The sequence below is a fragment of the Phyllostomus discolor genome, chromosome 3 (genome assembly GCF_004126475.2).
Source record: "Phyllostomus discolor isolate MPI-MPIP mPhyDis1 chromosome 3, mPhyDis1.pri.v3, whole genome shotgun sequence".
Lineage (NCBI taxonomy): Eukaryota > Metazoa > Chordata > Mammalia > Chiroptera > Phyllostomidae > Phyllostomus > Phyllostomus discolor.
The window spans coordinates 67,550,148-67,571,027 of NC_040905.2; the positions used below are offsets into that span (position 1 = coordinate 67,550,148).

At 36.0% G+C, this 20,880-nt stretch overlaps 1 protein-coding gene across 16 annotated transcripts in view; it reads left to right on the forward strand.

Moving 5' to 3' along the window:
- Positions 1-20,880, forward strand: part of PAM (peptidylglycine alpha-amidating monooxygenase) — a 277,534-nt gene that overhangs the window by 239,684 nt on the left and 16,970 nt on the right. For all 16 annotated transcript variants that reach the window (XM_036020590.1, XM_036020592.1, XM_036020593.1 and 13 more), the window contains 6 exons: positions 2,194-2,323; positions 14,216-14,332; positions 16,077-16,149; positions 17,036-17,246; positions 17,657-17,857; positions 20,354-20,469. In XM_036020590.1, coding sequence (XP_035876483.1) covers positions 2,194-2,323; positions 14,216-14,332; positions 16,077-16,149; positions 17,036-17,246; positions 17,657-17,857; positions 20,354-20,469 — 848 coding nt within the window. The remainder of the gene's footprint in view (positions 1-2,193; positions 2,324-14,215; positions 14,333-16,076; positions 16,150-17,035; positions 17,247-17,656; positions 17,858-20,353; positions 20,470-20,880) is intronic.

Consider the following 20,880-nt stretch of genomic DNA (forward strand, 5'->3'; position numbering starts at 1 on the left):
GAGACAAGCTGTAACTGAGATGAGAATGAATGAAGTAAACCCTGAAATTCAAGCAACTTTAAAATATCTTAAAACATTTTCTTGGGGGAATGATATATCCATCTGTTGATCCATCTAGACATCTCTAATTATCATTCTTCTGCCCTATTTCCATAGTTCACTTTCATAAACACAGTTTTAATTATGTCACACCATGCTTAGAAACCTTCAGTGGTTTCCAGTGGCCTGTAGCAGGCAACTTTTTTCCTATTATGACAAGTGTGATAGATGATGAATGCTATTCATCTGAGCAGCCCCTTTCACATCTACTGCTGTGCCCAGAATTGTCTGCAAACTTAGAAATGCCAGCTCTAACTCTGCCCCACTTCTCTCCAAAACAAGAAGGTGTATGAAAGCATGTATGAGTGAGAATGACATTCTCATGTGCTCTAATATATTTCAAAAGTAAATTATCCCCAAACTCTGTGCTTTACTGCTACTAGTAAGATTTTTGCAGTGTGCCTCAAAATTAATCATTGTATAGAGCAAGACACCACAGCTCAGAACGCCATTCACTCATTTTTAAACCCATATTCTTTCATGTTGCATACCTCTGGGTCTCTTAACCCTGCCTCCTATTTCCCTGTCCCCACCTGATATGTACAAGTATCCTTTCCCTATTATTTAAAGATCTTGAAGCAGATTCTTCAATTATAAACATCCTCTGTTTTGATCTTTCTGATCTAAATATTCTCTGCCCACTACTCAGTGAACCCTCCCTGTACCTGCGAGTGTAAACACAAATGTTTCTTCCTTTGAGAAGCCTCCCAGGTCAAGCCTTAACCCTACCCTCTCCCGACCACGCCTCAGGAAGGACCTTTCCTACATTCCTGCCCTATGTTGTGCCACAAGTATTTGTTTTCTGTTTTTTTCTCATTTTCTAGTTCCTAAAAGCCAAAAACGAAGTCTTATTTCTTTGTATTTCCAAAATCTAGCATAATGCCTCACCTAATTAATACACTTGGAGAATATTTGTTAAAGATGCTTCAGCAAAGCTTATAGTCAGAACTAATCGAGCATCCTATTGATTGTGCTATGTTTTGTTAATTTTTATGAAAGAAAAAAGATGAATGTGCAAAGGTAAAAATATTGTGAGTGAAAAAGTACTATTTTTATATAGTTGAGAGAATTATTTTAAAACATTTATTCTCACACTGGTGTCCTTTCAAGTTTTCAGAAATTTCCCTTTCTTCCTCATCTTTAAAGCTTACCTTTGAGATTTTACTGTGAGCTGCTGCATCCTCCAGAGGGTGGGGAGGATAAATGAGGCTCAAATTGCTTCTTTTCTACTTCTCTGCATCTCTGTTGAAGCATTTGAGAGGGGAAGGAATATTGACACTGATACAACAGATTTCATAAAATGTTCATAACTCTACACCCTTAGTGTAGCTACTCCACACATTACAACTCTTTATTTGTGAACATGTTTATAAAAGGGATTAACACAAATGGACCCAGGTATTCTCTATAGATGTATTCTGATAAGAAATAACAATGACCTTGGAGGTCATTCAATCACAGAGTTCCTGTGATTTTTCATTTATATTCGGAAGCAGTGAAATATAAACAGTGAAAGAGAATGTCTCCCCACCCCTATTTCTATAGGAACACCGAAGTTAGGACAACTGAAACTGGTATCTGAAATAGTTCCTTGTACAAGGGATAATCAGTGATGGTTTATTGTAGGATCTAACGTATAGTGAACATCCAGAATTTACATAGTAGTTAACTGAGAGAGAGAAAGAGAGAGAGTATTTATTGTCCATGCCTGCTATTTATTTATAACATTTAAAAGCTTTATATTGAATGATGCCATCCATGTTGCCATATTTTCCAAAGATACTAATTTAAAATAGTAATCTTTTTAAGAAAAAGGTAGTCTCACATTTGTTCTTAATGACCTAAAGGTAAGCTGGTTTTATAGGCATCTTATGAACAGGAAAAGAGAACATGTAATTCCCACACAAGTTCATAGTCACTTATGTTATTTCACAACTGAAGAGCTACTTGGCATGTGCATGTGGTATATCATATTTAGAGCATGGCTTGATTTTCTTTTATTTGCATCTAGTGATATACTGCCTGAGTATGTGAATGTTCGTGAGGTAATACTAGCTTTCTTGCTTACACTAAATGAATGGATTTATCTTGTAGATTTCCATGTAGAAGAGGCACTGGATTGGCCTGGAGTATACTTGCTACCAGGCCAGGTTTCTGGGGTGGCTCTGGACCCTAAGAATAACTTGGTGATTTTCCACAGAGGTAATCATGTCTGGGATATAAAGTAAGTAATATTTTTCCTTGAAAGAGTAAATGAAAATAAAAAGAGTATGCATCACTTTTTGTTAAACTAACAATAGTAGTGAAAAGTTATTTGGCTATAATAAAGCACATTGTTGTTTCCAGGTACTAGGTGCAGACTATTCTAAGGCCATTGGACTTTCCCCTTTCCTTCCGGCTGCTCCACAGCAGGGGTAACAAGGAGCCTTCTGGAGCTTGTGGTTGCAGCCGTTTGGCCACCACATATGTAGCAATAATTAGCACCTTGTCCTTTATGTTTTTATACAGATTAATTTTATTACTCGAATTTTTTCTTTTCATGAGCACCAAAGACTTAAGAATCACACCAGGACTGCCTAATTCCCTCTATGTTTCTCTTACCAACCATTTCTAGCTACCCCTACTTTCCTATAGGGGTTTTGGTTCAAAATGTCTAACATTTACTGAGTGTTTACTGTGGGCCTGCCATTGTTCTCAATTTTTACATAAATTATCTCACAATACTTAGACACTGTTATTTTCTTTTTTTAAGAAAATAAAAATTTTTAAAGATTTTATTCACTTATTTTTAGAGAGGGAAAGGGAGGGAGAGAGGGGCAGAAGCAGCAATGTGTGGTTGCTTCTCACACGCCCCTAACTGGCAACCTGGCCTGCAACCGAGGCATGTGCCCCGACTGGGAATCAAACTGGCGACCCTTTGGTTTCACAGGCTGGCACTCAATCCACTGAGCCACACCAGCCAAGGCTAGACAGTGTTATTTTCATCATCATTCACATTTTTCAGATAAAGAAGCTGAAAGAAGGTAAGTATTTTGCCCCAAGTCTCACAGTTTCCTGTGGGAAAGCAGGCTTCCATGCATTTTCATCTGATTCTAGAGCTGACCCACTTACTCACTTTGAGATACCACCTTTTATGGGGTCATAAGTACATTTACATGACTATATTTTTAAAAGATTGCCCCCGGGTTTAGCTGGTTATTTGAATTCTCCTGAGTAATGAATACCTATTTATTCATTTGTTTTATCACAAATTTATATATGAAGGTAAATTTTATAATATCTTATCAGTTAAGTATGATCAGTCTTCTCCTTTCAAGTGTACAGCTATAAGGCCTGGAAAATTCAGGATCTACACATACAGTTCAATTGTTTTTTCCCTCCATTTTCAGAGATGTTAATTAAACTTATGCTAAACCTGCACTGCCATATATATATATATATATGTGTGTGTGTGTATATATATGTATATGTGTGTATATATATATGCAATTGAAGGTGGAATTCAATCAGCTTTTCAAAATAGACTGGTAGCTTTGTTACAGTTTAATTGTCCTTTCCAGTTGACACACTAGAAAATGGAACTGGAGAAAGAGATCACTTTGGAGTTCAAAGGAAACAATCAAACTCAATATTCCTACTCATACATCTCTGTTACATCGTCTTAGTCATTATTGAACATCTAATGGTATTTTAACGAGTGCTTTTAAAAGCAAACTATTACTATTCATTGTAGCATATTCTTCATTTTAATGAATATTGCCACATTTTCTGCATGGATTTCTAGCCTCATTTTACCAGACAAGAAAATTGCAGCATCATTTTCTCCCATTGATGCTGTTTCAGCTGGCTAAAGCTGAATTGGACAAAGTCCAATTTTCCATTTTAATGTCATATTTATTCCGAGTAAACAGCAGAGGCTGGAATAGTTTAATAGCAAAAGGGGTCAGGTAAAAGGCAGGTTCAGGTAGAAGATGACACAAGACTCTGAAATGAGAGCCACATAGGAACATTTTCTGTGACTTATATGGTCCTAACTGAAAACCGGCTTCTCCTGGCATCCAGCTTTTATCTAGATAACCAGTACCATGTGTAAATATATTCCAGGTTCATTGCAGAAGCTCTGGTATGCTCACCCTGATAAATGGCACCAACAAAGGGGTGTTGTTAAAAATGCAAGATTTCTTCAGAGCAGATGTGCTGATTCAACTCATTAAATCTCTTCTTTTCTTCTTCATCTTTGCCTTTCAAACATAAGAACATTTGTTACCTCTTTTCTTCTGCCTCTCCTGGATTGCCAGTTGGCCTCTAGTACCCTCTGCAGTCTGTGGTTGTGAGGACATTCTCTTCTAGCACCCAGATCTCTGCTTTCAACACTGTCTGCTCTATTACTCATGAAGAGATTTAGAAATGGGTTACAGTTAGTTATTTTTCTTTTTAGAAAAATAGATTCAGATTTGCAGGCTCTACTTTTGGTACAGTCATGCATGATTATCTTTCCTACACACATAAGTCACATTATATAAAATAAACAGAGTATATAGTTTTTCTTCTCCCTCATTTAGTATCCAAGGATTGTATGGAGAAAAAGCACCTTCCTGTAGAATTTATGATGGGCTGGCGAGAGACCATGGAAAGTAAGGATTGCATGGAAATTGCATTCCTATTGCTACCAGTACTTGGGTACAGTAGTGAAAAATCCTGAATTAATTTTTCTTGGAATCTTTCCTATCCTGATATTTCTTATGTTCATAAAATCATAGGTTCTATAAGGAGAAGGGTTGCTCTAAATCAAACCTAAGCACTCTATATCTCCCAATTTTTGATAATTATTCTTTCAGTATTAGTGTTTGGAATTGTTAATAACCTCTAATTATATACTTAGTACCCAAACCTCCTTTGACATCATCACATCATCTGACTTTATAAGTACTATTATTACTCTTCAATATACGTGATATCCGTGATCAGCCCTAACTCTACTCCATAACCATGCTAAATAAGCATGGCATCCAAAATAATAACCATCGTCATCATCCACTTAACCTCCTGAAAGATGATCGTCACTCCCTTTCTTGATTTCGTTTCCATTTTCCTTCCACTCTGTCCCCTACTTCAATATGGCTACTTTAAGAAGCTTCTTCTAGCTGAAATAGAAAAGGCCTGTTACCAGCAGGGTGTAATGAAATTTTAAAGAGCCTCTTGTCTGTGCTGGTGTTAGGGCAGCATGGAAGCTAGAGCTCTTTAAAGTTTAAATGCATCCCAGCAGGAGCTGGGTAGCTCCTGGCTCAGTAACAGCTGTCCCTGGGTCTCTGTCTTAAAATCACCACCATTGTCAAAGGCTCACTTCTTGGCCTTGCTTTTATTTATCTCAGCTGTGGTCGAGGTTCTACTGTGCAGGACTCCCATCACATACCCACTAAACATAACCATGGGTTTTATCCCTAATTTTTAGGTGTTAAAAGTTGTTTCATTTATATCTTTTATCATTTCTTCACATGGAGTAGAAAGAGATCATGGAAGTTCTATCACTTGTATTTCTTTCTTTTACCAATAAGAAAGAACACTCAACACCCAATAGCTTCGGAAAAGAGGAAATTTATTAGTTTGTATAAATGAGAACTTCAAGGGTATCATGGGCCAATGACATCACTGGGATCCATTTTTTAACGCACTTTCTACTGACTGGCTCCACTTTAGGCTCTGATTAATCCCCTCCCCTCTGGCTATTTCAGAACCCATTACAATATCAGTCTCAAAGAAGAAGCAGTCTATGTATGTCCCTGTTAATCCAATAGAAAATTCTTAAATTGAGTCTTTGGCATTCTTCGGTCTGACTTGGGTCATAGCTCTCCCTCATTGCTCTCCCTAAACCAGTCATTGTGGGCAGAGGAATAAAATCTATTCTTTGGCTTAGCCTCAGTTTTTTGTTCTAACCCTGGAATGTGGGAGTAGAGTTGACATCAGGCAGGGGGGAAAATGGGCTGAGAGACAGGTTCAAACTGTTGGATCAACTAAAGGAAAACTGAGATTTCATTAGCACAAAATAGTGCAGTAGACATTGGGCAGAATAACAAATGTTCACCAGAGAGCTCATCTCTAGCTCCCCACCTAATGCAGACACCTCTTTACAAAATGTCTACAGTCATCCAGTGCTTGAATTCTTTCAGCACCAAGAAATTCCCTAGATTGGAGACATGTTTTTCAATTATGGGACTCATCTAAATGTTATAAAGTTCTTCATTATGTTAATCTCAAACCTGAGTCCATAACTTCACCCTATGACAGCCTGATGCATAGTGAATTTATTCCCATTTTTCCATGTCAATTACTTGCCTATTTGAAGGAAGCCCTATCTTCCCCAGACTAAATATTCCCCAGGCCCTGAACCAATATTGATGCTAACATGATATTTTCATGTGAAAGTGCTCTGGTTTCTCAGCCCTTTAAAGTGTTTGGTTGAGAAGTGGCTACAGTACCTCACTCATGTATTATATTATCTGATCTGCAATACAATTGCTTTTCTTGATGTGTATTCTAGATATCAATTAGTATACAAAGACTGTATGCACTTTTCTTCAGTGGGAATATCACTTTGTTGCCTTGTGTTAAATTAGTAATGTACTAAGATCTCCAACTATATTTCATTAAATTGTGCTCAAATTTTTACCAGAACTTTATACTCATGCAGTGTTTTTAAATTCAGGACTTTATTCCAATTATATTTCACTTCATTAGATTTCACATTGCTTCAATTTTCAGATATCATTTTATTCTTAATTAACCAGAGAATGAGTTATCCCTCCTCGCCTTGTTTGTATTAGGTCTGTTCGATGAACATGTCTTTGATGTCTTTATAAATGGTATTTATAAAATGTGAATAGTTGAATGGTTGGTTAAGCAAGTTCCGTTCTTAGAGGTATAGTCTTCTGGGAATCTTCTTCCACTTGCTCCTCTAATAGCTCACAAACCTCTCCATTAATGCCTTATGGAATTTTGCCAAGATCTATTGTTTCAGAAATCTACCCGCTTCCTAACTTTCAGAAAAATTAGTTCAAGATTTGCCTCATAGTTTTCTGGAGTTTCATATAAGCTGTTTTCTTGAGTTTCTGCTTATATATCTGAAAATCCTTTCATACCTTAAGAATTAATTGGGCCTGGAAAACAGTACTCAGAGTGGCTGTAACTTCATATCTGAGAGAAAAGGTGTAAGGAATTCTGCAAAAACAATATTTCCATTTCCTACCCTTCTCTCTCGTATTGATTTTTTTCTCGAGCTGCTTTCTTTCAGTTTTACACCACTCTCTCTTATTCTTCTTGGTTATGCAATGATTCTTCTCTCTTCTCTGTGTGCACATGAAGTTTGTTAACTGCTAGGGAGGTTCTCCAGTCTAGTGTGCACAGTCCCAGTGAGAGAAAACCACAACTTTCTTGTTGAAAACAAGAGACCTGGGTTTGAATCTTGGTTGTAATTTCCTAGCTTTGAGACCGGCTTAAGACATTTGAACTTCCTAATTCTCAGTTCCCTACTCTGAAAAATGAAGGCTTTAGTAAGTGCTTTATTCTGCTGAGTAACAAAAACCAGTGTTAAGGGATTCATCCCCCAGTGCCCTGACAGAAGAGAGCCTGGCCCCATGATGCCCAGTTCTTTGTTCTCTTCATTCCTGTTTGTAATGTCTCTACTGCTAGATCCTTCAGGGCACTAAATCGTCATACTGGGTTTTTTGCCCACCTTTTTTCCTCACAGTGATTTTTTGCAGAAATACATGTTTTCAACGTAGTATTAAATTATATTCCATTTAAAGTCTCTGGCCTTTGTAGGGTATGCCTTTGCTTTCCTAACATTGAGGTTACATTTCCATTTATTTTCTCAGTTGAAAATCTATGGCTCTTTCTCCGGCTGCTTAATTTATATAACTACAACATATTTTATTTCTTTCTTCATCTGCAATTATTTGTTTTGTATCCTCTTAATTTTGATTGATGGCACAGAAGTTTATTTTCTCCTTCTTTTAGTTCTTTCAGTGACTATAGCAAAGCATTTCTTCTTGGCCTTATCTAAACTATTTGATTAGCTGCTAATGTGCAAAATCATTAATGGGGAATTCAAACTGCTAAAATAAAGAACTGATGAATTCCAGCCCAAAGGCCATGGTTCAGTCTTTTCGGCTGAGTGCTTTTTCAAAGAAGCAAACAAAAATCAGCAGTGCTCCAGGCACTGTGTGAAATGTGCAGGGTATTATTATATCCTGTAAAAAGTTAAATGTGGTTGAAATAAAGACCTCTCTGTGGCATATAATGCGGGTAGCTGCTTTAGAGCACTAAATAAGCAGTTTGCTATAGCAACCGTGTATCCAGCTCAAAATCTGACATCCAGTTGTGAAATATTCAAGGGCTACCTTTCTTTAAATTAAAAGAGAGTTTATAAACTAGTTTATTTGGCAGATTTTGTGTGTGTGTGATTTTTCCCCATTTAAGAAAATACAAGTTCTTTTCTTACTTGCCCCACATAACTACTAGGGCCCAGCTGTTAGTTATAGAGAGCTCCAGGCCTCCCAAGTGAAAAGATCAGGACTGGCCCACCAATCAGTTGAATGACTGAATGTCCCTTGATGCCACAATAGCTGTCTGTTAAAGACTTTCAATGAAACCGTCAGGCCTATTGTGCTGTGGTTAATTCCTCTAAAGCTGTAATCTTGCTAAGAATTCTAAAATTGTTTTTGCTATTTATATTTCTGAAGTAAATTGATATATTTAAATGATGCTAATATAAGTAGAGTATCATCTTTTGTTTTTTCTTTGTTTTGAGAGGTGGTGGTTAAATGAACAGATTCTCTAGGCAGTAAATTCAAGAACTTGTCTAATCATTGAGATCCTTAATGGATACAGGGGAATTACAGTAATACTGTGAATAATAATCATGAAGCTACATACTCTAGGAAGAGTGGCTAGTCTTAAGCACCACATAAAATCCCCTCTACTGTATACACAAGTGACATGAGGGTAATTTGTAGTAGCCCAAAAATCTAAAAAACAAAGTTATTTGTTGTTACATTATAATGTGTTACTGAGAAAGATATCCTCATAAGTCTAGAGATCTGATATTTTCCATGAATCCAATTTTTCTTTAAAAATATCTAATTTACTCTGTAGCCTATTTAGTTTTTTTTTGCTTATTTTTCTTTTGGCTTCCTCATTTGCTAATTCACAATTTACTGTAACACCACCAAAAAGTGAATATTAGGGGATGAAAAGGGATGATCCTCATATTAATTAATTTTACTATTAGCACCACTAGAAATGTGATATTTCTAGATTATGAGGATCAGTGCCCACACACAAACTGTGTTTGTGACCACAAAGCATTAACTACTTGATACATTTTTTCCCTACATTTGTGGGCAGTGTACAATAGTATCATTGGTAAAGGATGTTTTTCACTTACCTTTTTATTGACTACTACATTTTTCTTCAATCTGACTGACATAAGGACTTTGGGCCTGGGTTATTTATATTTCTTCCTTACCCTAGCTTGTTTTTCTGGAAGTCAAGTTCAATATTTCAGGTTCTTGACTCAGCTTAGATGGCTGCCAATGACTTAGTGTTTACATTTTGAAATATTTGATTTCCTGAGAAATAAGCTGGAGCTATAAAAAGATATTCTTTAAGTTATGAGTTCAGAATATGCTCCTGGGAGAGAGGTTGTTCATTCTACCTTCTTCCCATCTATAAGTTGTAGGAGTGTTATTTCCTAAAATAGTGGGACCATGGGACCAGAGATTTTGGACTGATAGTAAATATTTAAGTGAATAACAAGACAGACCAAAGGGACAATTATGTTCCAGAATTAGTGCAACCCATTTCTTGAGGGAATCATGAACAAGTAAATATATCAGGCTTCTTGATGGGTCTCTCATTTTTCAAATGAGAGGTGATGCAAAATTAGGTATCCTGATGTGCTCCAGTGTTATCAGGATTTACAATTGGACTGCCACTGTTGTTAGCTGTCAATAGGGGGCAGAACACTGGCTACCTCTGCAGTAGGTAGCACTGGATTATAAAGATATGGCAACTTTCCATATTACTAACTCTTAGGTGGGGGCAGGGTAGAGAAGTAATGTACTAGTATTTTTATGCCCAAACAAATAAATTGCAAGAATAAAAACAAAAATGTTAGGAAAAACTGTCCAAGGAATTGCTCTGTATTAGTTTGTAAAAGGTGAATCTACAATTATCTTAAATTGCCCATTTAAGCAAAAGGAAAAACAGATTAATTTCTTACATTCAGGGAAAGCATATGAAGTCTGCCTGGAAAAAATCCAGCCACTGGTAACATAACAAGAACGGTTTGTATGACATCAATGTAACCTGGCAGCCAAGGAGAGTGGACTAGAATACACATGCATGAACAATGACAACTTCACTGAACTAGTCAGTGGGGGTGGTAGATGCCATTGAATGAGCATGTGTACTGTGTGGCTGTCAAATTCAAAATGACTGAGAATAGAGCAATGAATCTGCAATAAATTTTGCATTAAGCTTGAACATTCCTCTGCAGAAAGTATTCAGATGATTCAGAAGGCTTTCAGGGACAATGCAATGAGTGCAGCACAAATAAAAGTATGGCACTAATGTTTCAAAGATGGTCAAGAATCTGTCAAAAGTGATCCACATTCTGGAAGTCCTGCAACAAGTAGAGCACCTGAGAATGTTGAACGTGTACAGGCTGCAATCGACAAAGATGAGAGAACTGTGTGAGGTCCCAGAGTGCCTACTTTGAAGGGGACTGAGGCATCATTGTCCTATGTACCATGTTTCTGGTATCTTGTATCTTCTTCAAGAAATGTCTCTATTCTTCATATGATGTGGTTGGATACTTTCTGGACAGACTTCATAATTCTCATATAATTTAGATTGTCGTTGTGCCATTACAAGGCATTGAAATGTTTCGAAATAATGAGGAAATAAAAGAGGTGATACCATAAAAGAGAGACTTCCTCTAATTACACATGAATGTGAAAATTAAAGCATACTGAGTCTCATGTGCTGAACTTACATCATCCAATATCATAGTTAAGTTGGGAAGAAAGCCTCATTAATGATTGAATCCGGTACCTTTGTTTTCTAGAATATTAATTATAACACTTTTAGTAAAAAAATTCATATTGAAAATAGTCTCAGAAAAAAAACTGTTGTTTCACAATAGTAAAAAAAGAGTGACTTCATGTTTGCCCTTTACCTGTCTCCCCTGATTTAGTGACACCTCGTATGCTCTTACATTGATTCTATTTAATAAAATTTCACATTTCAATGTAATAATGATTCCATGAATATCTTATAAAATCTGGATTGTTAATGATGTTACTTCCATTACATAAACTCATGTATGTTTTTTGTAGATGCTGATGTGTGGTTTTAACTGCACATAATAGCTTATGTAAACAGTATTGCTTCAGTTTTAGGTTGACAACATTGAATCAATATCTCGTGTTCAATTGAATGGGTCATTAATAAGAACTACCTCAGGGACTTATTTTTATCTTTCAGGAAAAATATACCCAAAAGACTATAACAGTCAAGAAGCCCAAATAATTGTTTGATGTTTATTTTTAATGGCAAGAGAATGTATTTTGAATTTTGTTCTACTGAGACTTTACATAAGTTCCATAAAACATCAACTGACTAATCAATAGGTGTATGACAAACGAGCAATCTGTTGGCTCTCCAAATTATAAATGTTTCCCCATAAATATTTAATGTTACTCTGCTTATACAATTGCTTACTACAAAACTGTAATGGTATTTTTTACAGCCCTCTCTGATTCTATAAAGGAAATTTTATATTACAGAAATATTCATTGATGATCCATTGACTTTCATCTGGCAAAGTGTACATATTTTTTATACACACACACACACACACACACACATGTCTTAACTATGTCTGATCCAATTCTTTGTGTTTGAAAATGTAAGTTGGCCTCTTGGTATTTAGTATATTTACCACTGTTACATAAGCTTATATTAGAAGAGTTTATCTTTGTCCTTTATCCCAAATAATCTCCCAAACAGGAATTGTACAACATCTGTGATGATTGTCAGCTTAAGGAAATATATCAATAAACTAACAATGCAGATAGAAATATGAATGCAAAAAAATAGATATAAATATATGAGGTCTGTTCAGAAAGTATCCAACCACATCATAGGAAAAAGAGACCTTTATTGAACAAGATACAAGATACAAGAAACATTGTACGTAGGACAATGATACTTCAGTTCCCTTCAAAGTAGGCACCTTGGGTCCTCACACAGTTCTTCCAATCACCATGACCTGCCCTGTCATATTTTCCTGAATCTCATTGATGGTCTTAAATCTCTTCCCTTTCTAAGGTGATTTTAGTTTTGGGAAAAGCAAAAACTCACAGGGCACCAAATCTGAGCTGTAAGGGGACTGAGTCACCTGGGTGATTTGATGTTTTGCCAGAAAACTCTACATGAGCTGTGAGGTATGCATGGACATGTTGTCATGATGAAGCTGCCAGTCACCAGTTGCCCATAGCTGTTGCCTTCTGAATCACCTGAACAGTTTCTGCAAAAGAATGTTCAAGTTTAATGTAAACTTTGATGCGATTCATCGCTCTACTCACTCAGTCATTGTGAATGCAATGGCCACACAGTACACATGCTCACTCAACAGCATCTACTTCTCCCCCTCACTCGTACAGTGAAGTTGTCATTATTCATACATGTGCATACCAGTCCACTCTCCATCAACCAGGTTATGTTGCTGCCACACAAACCATTCTTGTTATATTAACAGTGGCTAGACTTTTCCAGACCGACCTCATATATGTTCATAGTATTTTATAATGACCCAGAAGGTATAGAGTTTAAGACCAGAAATTGTCACATTTGTTTTAATCTTTCATTAATTAGAGCATAGTTTATTTTGTACTTATAGAAAAGCTGTTATATGGAAAAATTTTTGTGTTTCTGAGTACCTTTTTGTTTCAAGAATCAATTGTGTTTTGTATTTTTTTAAAATTCTGGACATTCTGTTCTATATATTTGTACTATGACTTGTATATTGCGCCTATGGCTAGTACAATAGTAACACATTTTTTATTACTGCCCTTTTACCCTGCTATCATTTACCCTTTCCTTATCATTACAGAGAAAGTTAAAGTAAGTTATGCTTTCTTTTGTAGTTTGAAAGAAAATAGCTATTAAAATATTTTGAGAACCTTTTTAAAGATATTAGTTACTTTAAGAGTTTTAGGTAGTGTTCTTCAAACTCTAGTGAGTATGAGTCATCTGGGGATCTTGTGAAACTACAGATTCGGGTGCAGTTGGATCTGAGACCATGCATCTCTGGACATCAGCACAGTCCTGCAGCCGAATTGTGTGTATGTAATCCAAGATACTGAAATGTCAAGGACAGAGAATGAAGTCAAACACTGTGGTGGACTCCAGCAGATTCTGCCTGTTGTGGCTGAAAGAGAAAATAAATGCACAGGTGACAGTGATCCTGTGGAGAAAAAGAGGACGGCACAACTACTCTCTCAAGGGGAGAGTGCCCCAACCCTTGCCTAAGCAGGCTTTTATTGTTTTTCTCAGGTCTTACATCAGAGAAAGATTTATTATTGATTACATAGAATATTGTTGTCTACATTTTAGGTACAATCAAGGAAATGAAAATAACATGCAGAGGGGAATGGTGATGAGCTACTTAGCTCGGTGCTTGGGAAAATTCACACAGGCTTTAGAAATTACCTTAAAGATAGACAATACACATTTGCTGTTTTAGAAAATACATCTGAATTCTTCTCTTTACTCTGTATTTAGAATTTCAAATAAATAGCCCCGGCCGGGTAGCTCAGTTGGCTAGAGTATCATCCCAATACACAAGGTTGTGGGTTCAATACCCTGGCAGGGCACATACAAGAATCAACCAGTATGAATGCATGAATGAGTGGAGCAAAAGCTCAATGCCTCTCTCTCTCTCCCTCTCAAATCAATCAATAAAAATTTTTTAAAGAACCTCAAGTAAATAGTATGCATTTATTAAGTTCATTGGCTTGATTTATTTATTTTTTATTCTAATGCATTTTTTTAGTTCTTTTGACAGCAAGTTTGTTTACCAGCAAAGAGGACTTGGGCCAATTGAAGAAGACACTATTCTTGTCATAGATCCAAATAATGCTACAGTACTCCAGTCCAGAGGGAAAAATCTGTGAGTTACTTAAATGTTGTTATTAAGGCATGTACTACATATAGTATTGGGCATAAAGTGTATCATTGGGTCAGGTCTCGGGTACAGTATGTTGTATAGCAGTGGTGAGAAAGCATAGCTTAAGAAGGCAAGAGACTAATTGGGCCATCTACTCTTTCATTTTCTAGGTAAGCAATTCTAAACTATGGCTGAATATTAAAATCACCTGGCAGCTTCAGAAAAATTAGATTCACATTTAGTCTAGGATGAGGCCCAGGCACCAGAATACTTTTAAAGCTCCCCATGAGATTCTGACAGGTAGTCATGCTTGAGAGAGCCATGGATACACAAAGCCAGTGAAGTGAGTTGTGGTCAGCTAGATCTGAAGATTGAAAAACAAAGTCTTCAGCAAAAAAGTTATATAAACAAATTCATCAAGTAATCACTGTTAAGAAAAAAGGCTTTATTGTTCCATCTCAAAGTGAAGAATGAACAAATGTCCTTTTTATCTTTCCTTAGCATGCATAGGTAATTTGGCTTTGAAAGCCACTCATTATTTGGTATTATTCCTAGATGGTATTTGGCAGCCAAGAAAAAAGTTGGCTGACACTCACTGAACGGGGCACAGTATCTAGAAAGGGACACCTGTTTACAGAGAGTCCTCAACCATTTTAACTGGGCATCTTCAGGAACTATACCCTACTCTCTTTGCTTAGGCACAAAGAAAGCCAGCTTCTTTGGAAGGCAGGGAGCATCTACTGTGAATGTAGCTGCTCTATGGGGATGGTAATAGATTTTCTATAGGATTCTGAGATAGGGAGTCAGGGGCCAAATTCTAGTACCAGCTCCACTACTCAGTATGCTTGAACCCGTCTCTTTGGTGCTCAACCCATTGATCAGAAGCACTCTCATTCCAGGAAGGGAGCAATGGCTGCTAAATCAAGTTGGCCAACAGTGGGGTGTCTATATCAAAAGGATATCATAACTCTCACATTCAGTCACCAAAACAGAGATCTAGTTCAATTAATCAAGATCACAGCCTTCACTCTTGGGGGAAAAAAAAAAACTTTCGTGCCAGCATGATGCTAATGACAAACAGAGCTTGGAGACTGTCAGATATCTTTTGACCACAACCATATCAAGATATTGTCCATGTGTTTGTTAATTCTATCCAAGTTCCTTAAGTCTGTGAGCTTCTGTCTACATTAGTTACAGTTCTCTTACCAGATCATCCCAATCGATTCATTAAATAGATTAACCTTCTCTAGTGATTACCCAGCACAGCACTTCGTGTAGCTGAGAGGAGCACAGCCCCTGTCTGCTGAGAGTTGTTTTTGTTGGGTTTTACTGTCTTTAATAGGCACTCTTACAGCTTCAAGTCATATATTTGATGTCTTACATTAATACAGAGTTACATTACCTTACAGTATATTTAAATGATTCAAACTATCTAAATCCATTTATATTTCTCTAGACACTGTGTTAATACACATTTTTCAGATGTTAATATTTATAATCTTAGAACTTGGTTTTGAATTGATATTATTTGTGTTGTTTCATGTACTATACCTTATAATAAATATTTGTAATTTATATGTAGGCTTCATACATAGATTTTTAAATGATTAAATACTGATTAGTGTTTGTCACAAGGAAGTCTTTTTTTGTAACAAGTATTTTCATTTAACAGTTCATTTTGGTCTTTTCTATAGTAATGCAGGTATAAATTTATCAATTTTTATTGACAATTATTTTTATTTTGCAGATTTTACTTGCCACATGGCTTGACTATAGACAAAGATGGAAATTACTGGGTCACAGACGTGGCTCTGCATCAGGTAATCTTCCATGTAGCAGTTATTCAAATATTTCAAAGTTAACGAAGTGTGCTTTCAAAGTGATCTGGCATTATCTGGGTCTTTTTTTCTGTGACCCAGTAAGTTTATAACAAGAAAAAAGAACAGCCACATCTCAAATATTTCTCTTTAGAACTCAGTGCTTTGATAAGTTCATGTGTAAGTGATCGAGTCACCTTTCTTCTATGAATTTGCAGGAACCTTAAGGCCAGACTCCTTTGCTTTCCACATTTGCTTTTCTCTGTCTCAGGTCTTAGTTCTATTTCATCACTTGTGTTTTATGTTTTCTTTGTTTGATCTTCAGTAAATTGAAGGCAAGTTCTCTGGTACATACATGTTTATGTATAAAACATCAAATTTTTGTTCTTTTTAAATGGAGCTATATTTTAATCACAGAAGAGTCATAAGGTCTTTCTTCAAAGCAAAGCTCACATTTGATACCTGCTTTAAGAGTAGGTGGCAAAGAACTAGGAAAACTGGGGGCAGAAAAGCTAGAACTCAGAAGACATAACTACAAACATCATCTCAGTAAACATTTAGTGCTCACGTATTATCTGGCGAGCATCGTGCTGTCAGCTAAGGAAAGGCAAGGAAGTACAGGTGTGGATGGAACAGGATATCCATGTATTAGTCTTCATTCACCATTAATCACCTGGATGACCTTGAGTAAATCAGTTAATCTCTGTAGCCCTTATTTATCAAATGAAAGGACCAGACCAGATGTTTTCCAGTTCTAAAAGAAGAGTATCTTCTTTTAAATAAGTCTCTGGAAGCTTACACTCTAATTGCCTGCGCAAGTGTTCTTGGTCATGTTGGGTGCGTGCCAATAATAACCAAGCAAGTAAGTCTTTTGTTCCTTTTGAAAAAGGTGTTCAAACTGCATCCAAACAGTAAAGAAGGCCCTTCGTTAACCCTGGGAAGGAGCATGCAACCGGGCAGTGACCAGAATCACTTCTGTCAACCCACCGATGTGGCTGTGGATCCAGACACTGGAACCATCTATGTATCAGATGGTTACTGCAACAGTCGGATTGTGCAGTTTTCACCAAGTGGACAGTTCATCACACAGTGGGGAGAAGGTACTCAATAACACTCCAATTATAATTCTTAGCCAATATCACTAGGGACAGGAGATTAGTACCCCTTATATCACAGAGGATGTACTGTAATTGTCCCCTGTAGTGGGGAAAACAAAGCCTCTATTTTTGTCCTGTTGTCTTATTCACACACACACACACACACACACACACACACACATTTAATAAAAAACTTATAGCCTGAAATTTTGTCCAAATAGAAAGTAAATATGTAAATATGTAATGTGTTTGTGGTTAAGAGATATCAATAAACTTATAAACTGTTTTAGGTTATTTTTCCCCTGGTTCAGATATGTAATGGTTTACTGTCATGAATCTGGAAAAGAAAGCTGTGGAGTCGGACTTGGGTGATACTACAGATTGCCTATCTGAAGTTTCTCTTTGTTTTGCAGAGTCTTCAGGGAGCAACCCTGCACCAGGCCAGTTCAGTGTTCCCCACAGCTTGGCCCTCGTGCCTCATTTGGGTCAGTTATGTGTGGCTGACAGGGAGAACGGGCGGATCCAGTGTTTTAACACTGACACCAAGGAATTTGTGCGAGAGATTAAGCATGCATCATTTGGAAGAAATGTATTTGCAATTTCATATATACCAGGTGTTTCATCTTAATTTATTTTTGTGTGTTTTGTCATATTATCTCTGTCCTTAAAAATTATTTGTCCTAATGTGCCCTTTTTTGTAATTTTTTTCTGTATAAATAGGGATTGAAGGTGCCTTATTTATCAGATCTTAAAATAGTTTTCCTGGCTTGCGTAGCTCAGTGGATTGAGCGCGGGCTGGGAACTAAAGTGTCCCAGGTTCAATTCCCAGCCAAGGTACATTCCTGGGTTGCAGGCCATAACCCCCAGCAACCGCACATTGATGTTTCTCTCTCTCTCTCTCTCTCTTTCTCTCTTTCTCTCTCTCTCTCCCCTTCCCTCCCTAAAAATGGATGAATAAAATCTTAAAAAAATAATAATAATTTTAAAACTGTTAGTGCATTGTAAATCTGTTTCAGCTGAAGAATTACTGTTGTTTATATGGAAATAATGAAGAACTCAAAGATTTAACAACTGTTTTCAATGAGTTAAAAAAATTTTCCCAAACATTGATTTTTATTTTTCCTTAATTATGACAATCTGCTCTAGTTAGTAACTGATTAATATTATGGCTTCACACATCATCAACAGATGGTGTATGCCTGTTGAAATCAGTATTCAAAATACCTCTGCTTGACATTTTTTTAAGAAGGCACGGCCATTTTTTAAAGGTAAGTATATAAAATAAGTGAGGCTTATGTCTAAATACCAGGAGGAATGACCAATAAAGTCTGAAATATTTTTCTCATTTTAAAATAGATTGCCTTGACTGGAAAAAAAAAACAAAAATAATCCAAATTCATAATATAAGATCTATTTAATTTGCATTGCAAAATAACTTAGCATAATATTTTTAAAATAATGAATACTGAAAAAAATAAAAATATCTTTAACTTCTAAAAACTATATAATTTTTTCAATGAATTTTATTAAATATATCTATATCTATATTTGAAGTAGCACTGACTCTTTATAGACATTACTATAATATTTACATTTCTTATACTTTTAAAGTTGCACATGGCTACTATCTTACTGAGCATCCTCTAATTTATTTAGGACATGGAATAAAGGGACTCAGGTGCCTGGTTAAGGAGCAAATTTGGCTTCCTCAAGGAATAAACAGTAAAAAAGTGATAAAAGATTCTCACTAACATCCTTAAAAGAGATAGTCTCATTTTGATTTTTACCTCATATTTAAAGAATAAATTTGGCAAAATCATTGACCTAATAAAAAAGGTAATCAAGATCATAATGAATAAAGGAAACCAGCCCTAGCTGGTGTGGCTCAGTGGACTGAGTACCAGCCTGTGAACGGAAAGGTCACCAGTTCTATTCCCTGTCAGGGCACATTGCCTGGGTTGCAGGTGAGGTCCCTGGATGAGAGTGTGTGAGGGGCAACTGGTTTCTTTCTCTTGTACATTGATGTTTCTCTGCCTCTCTTTCTTCCTCTTTTTCCTTCTCTCTAAAAATAAATAATAAAATAAAATCTTTTTTAAAAACCAAATCAAATATAAAGAGAAAAACATCAGAAGATGAAATCTGATTAAAAATAGAATCTCAGCAGAATATTCTGTGTATTGTAATTGCTGTTCTCTCTACAATATTGCACAACAGTAACTGATGTTGACAGTGTTGATATTTTTACTGTGAAATGCTAAAAAACCCTATTCTGAGATCTTCAAAGAAAGATAAAAGTATCTTCAATAGTGATTTAGTATCGTATATATTTTGTGTTTTAATTCTCTGAAAATGTAATAATTATCTGAAGTGCTTATTTAACCAAAACATCACCATTTTTATTATTTTTGATAAATACTACTTTAGTAAGAAATATAATTTTCCTAAAAAGCATATTCACTGAATAAATAAAAGATGGTCTAATTTTTTAATTATCAAAAAATACACCTTTGTTAACCTGAAATATGTCTCACATTTTCAAGCCTAAGTTTTTTAAAATCAGATCATTCTTCTACCTATACTATAACTTACTTTATTAGCATATTTTCCTCTAATTCTTCTCTTAACTATAACACATCATACATTATTTTTTTAAGATCTGATACTCCAAAGTGATTTGTTTGAATAACTTGGTTTTCCCAATACCTTTTTAAGATGTCTGTAATACCTACATGTGTCTATACCTCTAACGATATCTATTGCTAGTGCCAGACCTATACCTTCCACTTCTGCATCCTCATCTACATCTACATCTGTGTCTCTGTGCGTATTTCTGTATTCCTCATTTCTAGTGACTTCCTTAGTGGAACAGGCCCAGCATTTTCTGGTTTTCCTATGACAAGGAGGCCAGTTTCCTAACCTGTTTGCCCCTCATCTTGTTACTCAGAGGAGACATTTGCTAAGTGTTTTATTTTCTACTTTGGTTGCCAATTGTAGGGCTCTGATTATTATATTTGTATTATTATTATTGTTTGTGTAAATGTAAATGCATACATTTTAAGTCTAGTCTTATCCATATTTTTAAAAAAGGTTAACTGAATATCTTGTCACAGGTTTGCTGTTTGCGGTGAATGGGAAACCTTACTTTGGGGACCAAGAACCTGTACAAGGATTTGTGATGAACTTTTCCAGTGGGGAAATTATAGACATCTTCAAGCCAGTGCGCAAGGTATTCACATATCATACAATGCCTAGGTATCCATTTTCATGAGAGTAAAAAAAGCAAACATTGGCATTCAACTTGTACTTGTATAATCTTTTAAAAACTTTAAGGAGATGTGAACAATTTCCTAGGTAGGTTGGTGGACATGTTCTATTACAATGTTTATTTGAATAAATGTTCTTCTGTGTTCCAGTCAATTTCTTCAGATGCAAATTAACACTGAACACATTTCTAATGTTCTTAGTAGTAGACTTTGCATACAGTGGCAGTTTTAAATTCACTGTAGTTAGAATTCCAAGAAAATGAGTCTTTTCCAGTGTCATCCTAGTAGAGAAGCTAACACAGTATGTTAAACTGTACTTTTACAGTTCTCTTAGATCCAACAGAACTCTTGTTTGCTTTTTTAATACCATGACT